The 4,349-nt window shown below is 63.7% G+C and overlaps 1 protein-coding gene across 1 annotated transcript in view; it reads right to left on the bottom strand.

Annotated features, from left to right (window-relative positions):
- Window positions 1–2,350: 2,350 nt before the first annotated feature.
- Window positions 2,351–4,349, bottom strand: part of LOC117873738 (dromaiocalcin-1-like) — a 38,865-nt gene continuing 36,866 nt past the window's right edge. The window contains exon 5 of the mRNA XM_034763467.1: window positions 2,351–3,011. Within this exon, the coding sequence (XP_034619358.1) occupies window positions 2,944–3,011 (68 nt within the window). The 3' untranslated portion in view covers window positions 2,351–2,943. The remainder of the gene's footprint in view (window positions 3,012–4,349) is intronic.

Below are 4,349 nucleotides of genomic sequence, written 5' to 3'. Positions count from 1 at the left end.
TGGCCGAGGGGTCCCGTTCGCCGCTGTACTTACAATCTCTGTTTTAGACCGTGTTCCTGTCATCTAATAAACCTCTGTGTTACTGGCTGGCTGAGAGTCACGTCTGACTGCGAAGTGGGGGTGCAGGTCCTCTGGCTTCCCCAGGACCCCGCCGGGGCGGACTCGCTGTGGGAAGCGCACGGAGGGGCATATGCTGAATGCTCCCAAGAGAGACCCAGGAAGGTGAAGCCATGTGAGCTTCTTGCCCTGGAGACAGTCTGCTCCGAGGGAGAGGAGGCTCCCCAGAGTCCTGACTGGCTTTGTGGGGAGCAGTTCCAGAGCATCGCCCGGGGACTCCGTGACAGACGGTACTTGGGCCTGCTGTGAAGGCAGGGGACTGGACTTGATGACCTTCCAAGGTCCCTTTCAGCTCTGTGAGATAGGTATAGCTCCCTATTGGAGGAGGGAGGACAATAATGCCTGGAGCATACACAGCCCAAGGAGGGGGGGATGCTGCCAGCCCAGTACAGCAGGTGAGTTCAGGCCCTGATGGGGCCCACAAGGCTGGTCCAGGCTGGCAGGTTCTGGGTGCCCAGGTGACTCTCGCTTGGATCAATGTAGCAGACCCCGATACGATTTTGCCCAGGTCAGGGGAGCCCCGTTACCGGTTCCCATAGCTTGGATCTAACTGAAGTGGAGGGAAGGGGAGGATGGGGGTTGCACAAACACCCACCCATGGAGCGGATGCAGCGGGATGATTTGGACACGTGACAGTTAAAAACGACTGGAAAACAAGTGATTCCTGTTGGGGGAGGTGGAAGCTGGAGAGACATGAGCAGCCACCATGATGCCACTGCCTGTGAGATGACCCTCTTCTGAGGGTCGCTACGGATGTCGTGGCGTGACTGGGCAGGACAGACAGACCCTGCTGCCTGCTGACCCCTGGCTGTGGCTGTCTCCCCCAGAGGGGCAGCCCGAGTGGCGGATACCCTTTTGATGACATTCAGCTGGGTGGGCTTCCCCAGGGAGCCCTCACACACCAAGGAGCCCCTTCCCCAGGGCTTGTGGGAGAAACAGTGGCAGATTAGCCACTGGGCCTACAGGGGTCCTGGACAACTGGGGGGCCCCGGAGCCCCGGGCAGGTGGGGAAAGCCCCTGCACCCTGACCCCACTCCCGGGCAGCAGTGCTAGGTGGGTGCAGGGGGGGCATGGCATGGCAGCAAGGAAGCACCCCGCGCCCCTAACCCCACTCCCTGGCGTCCACGCTGGGCGCTCAGCGGGGGAAGGCCCCCCGCACTCCCTGACCCCGTTCCCTGGCAGCTGTGCCGGGATTGTGGGGTGGACACAGTGGCAGGGGAAGCCCCCTCCGGACCCCACTCCCCGGCAGCAGTGCTGGGCGTGGCAGTGGGGGGAGCCCCCAGCACCCCCCAACCCCATCCCTGGCATAAGAACATAAGAACAACCAGATTGGGTCAGACCAAAGATCCGTCTAGCCCAGTATCCTGTCTTCCCACAGTGGCCAATGAGCCCCCTGCAGAAGCCGGGGGGCAGCAGGGGAAGCCCCAGCACCGGGACCCCAGCTGCGGCCCCAGGACTGAAGGAGCTCTCACTCCCTGCAGCCTGGAGCAGAGTTCACAAAATTGCTCCAGACTAATTGAGCCTTGTCAGCAACAGGTGTAACACCCCCCAGCCCCCCAGCCCCCCTTGCTTGCCTGTGACCCCTTCTTTGGGCTGCAACGACAACACAACTCAAGGCCTGCGTCCGCTGACCCCCCGAAGTTTCTGCCTGCGCGCCCCGGGGTCAGCTCGCACTTTTGCAGCGGAGCCTGTTTACAGGGCGCCGAGAGATGCCAGCCAGGGGCACTCCCTGGAATCTGGTCGGACGCAGGAGGCATAAAGCACACGGTACCCAGTGAGGCTGTGCCCAACCCACCTGCCTGGGGAATGTGACTACCAACCACTATGCCAGAGAGGGGAAGGGCCGGTCTCCAGACCAGGTCACCCAGGAGAGCAGGGAATGGAACCCAGGAGTCCTGGCTCCGTTAGATGGGTGTGGTGCATTGCAGGCAGGCTAGACAGGCCCCTCCCCGGAAAGCGCTGAGATGGGGCCAGGAGGGTGAGGGCCCAGGGAGGGGCAGAGGGGAGCAGGATGGAGGGGCCGTGCCTCGGGGGCTAATGCACGCAGAGGAGGATGCCAATGTCCTGCGCTGTAGCGAAAAGGCCAGGGCCATGCTCCCTCCGTTCGTTCCCTGTCTGCCCCCCGGGGCGCTGGCTCCGGGGAGCTGAGGACGGCGGCGGGGGCACATGGAACGGGCCATTGCAGAGAGCAGCAAACGCACACAGGACTGAATGCTGAAGGGACAGTTTATTATTGCTTCCCTGCGGTGAAGAGGTGGAGACGAGGGGGGGAGCGGGACAGCCGTGGTGCAGTGGCACCCGGCTCTGAGCGCTCAGGCTAGCCGCGCACAGGGCTGAGCACCCCGTGTGCTCCGTGTTCCTGCCCTTGTGTGCACTGGGGAGACGCTCCAGGGCTCGTTCCCAGCCGTTTGTGTCAGTCGTGGGGAGCTGCGGGCAGGGCACTGCAGGACGGTCGTCACTCGCGTGCTCCTGCCTGCGCCGTCACTGCAAAGGGGGCGGGCGGGAGCCCAAGCTAAGGCACCACTTGGGCATGCGAGCCAGCTGGGGGTCGGAGCACGAGGCTGCACATGCGGGAGGGCTCGGGGGGGGGGAGGGGGTAGCAGGGTTTGGGCAAAGACAAGAGGGGGAGCCCAGGGTAAAACTACCCAGTAGACACTCCCCAAGAAGGGGGAAGAGCAGAGCGGGAGTGACACAGCGTAACACAGCGATGCTTTGCAGAAGGGACTTTACAGCCGGGGACGCAGGATCTGGTCTCCCCGGGGAGCCGGAGGGACCCGATTCGCTCACAGCCCAGGGGAGCCCCCAGGGCCTGGCGACCTGCCTCCCCTAAGGCCTGTACTTGCAGACAAACGGGTTTCTATCGTTACAGGAGTCGTTGTCCCAAGTCATGAAACCTAGAAAGAAAAACAGAAATGACCCCTGGGGTGGGGCAGGCTGGGACGTCCCTGCTCGTACAGTGACCCCAACTTCGCCCTGTTCCGTGCCCCTCGGAGAAGATCCCAGCTCCTGTGCACAGCCCTGAGGAAGTGGAGGGTGGGATGGAGCCCTGAGCAGCCCAGATTGGGGCAGCCCCATCCTGCAAAGAGAGGCCGAGGCTCAGTGTGAAAGGGGAGAGGCCTGGTCCATGTGCTACTGCTCCTACCTCCCCCACCCCACGTGCCCCCCGCCCCAGCCAGAGGGCAGAGGAGAGAGCGAGAGCCCTGCCCTGGGACTGGGGACACCCGCTAAGGACCTGGGCTGCTGCCTCCCTCCCTGCTGAGTGAGCTGCCCCACAGCCAGGCCCCCTCCATGCCCTGCCCGCCTGGGTCTGGCTACACCCATGGGAACATCTGTCCCAGGCAGGGCTCAGCCGCCATGCAGAGGGGATATGTCCCTGCCCCAGGAGTCAGTGTTATCGGCCTGCTGTGCTCGGAGCTGCACGTTCCTCCCTCAGACCCCGTTACCCCTCTGCTCTGGGGGTGTCTGTGCCCGTGCCCGGGGGCTGCCCCGGCAGTAGTATTCCTGCTTAGTCAGCCCAGACAGCGCCCAGGGAAGGACAGTCCTGAGGCTGGTCTGGGTGGGCTCTGCCCCTCAGCAGCACCCCAGGCCCAGCAGAGAGCTCCACGGGGGGTATAGGCCGTTCTCAGTGCCCCGTTCCCTTGGGTGCGGGTTTCTGCTGCTGTTTGACTCTATCCTGTCCAGTGACTGCGGCGCTGGCTGTGCCCATCTGCCGGCACCGGGTCTGACGGGCAGCAGGACTCCTGGAACTGCTAGCTGTGCGCAAGCTTCGTAGCAAGGCCTCTCGGGTCCTGGTCTGGGGATGGGGCCTGGGGGCACTGAGCTCTGTCCCAGAAACATTGTGCCCCCTTGATCGGCCAGGGCTCCCATGCCACAGGCCCCGTGATTCGTTCAGCTTCACCAGGCGCCTGGGCAAACCGCTCTCCCGGTTCAGATCACTCGCGGATTCTGAACTACGACTGCAGGCTCTGGGCATGGCCGCTCACCAGCGTCACACGCCCGGTCTCTGCTCCCTGGCTGGGTGATGGAGACGTTAAGCAAGTGACTGGGACTAGCCCCTTGCGAGTTTCATGGGAGCCGTCACTCATGCTCAATTCTTGACCATGCTGAGACTTTGGGGCGTCTTCCTGAGCAGCCCGTGTCTGTGTCAATGCACGAGTGACATGTCCCCCCCAGGAGCGACGCGGTCCCCCAGGAGCGACAAGCCCCCCCCCAAGAGTGACACGGCCCCCGAG

Source organism: Trachemys scripta, chromosome 1 (genome assembly GCF_013100865.1).
Source record: "Trachemys scripta elegans isolate TJP31775 chromosome 1, CAS_Tse_1.0, whole genome shotgun sequence".
NCBI lineage: Eukaryota > Metazoa > Chordata > Testudines > Emydidae > Trachemys > Trachemys scripta.
The sequence above is the reverse complement of the archived record's forward strand: the minus strand, read 5'-3'. Positions and strand labels throughout refer to the sequence as shown.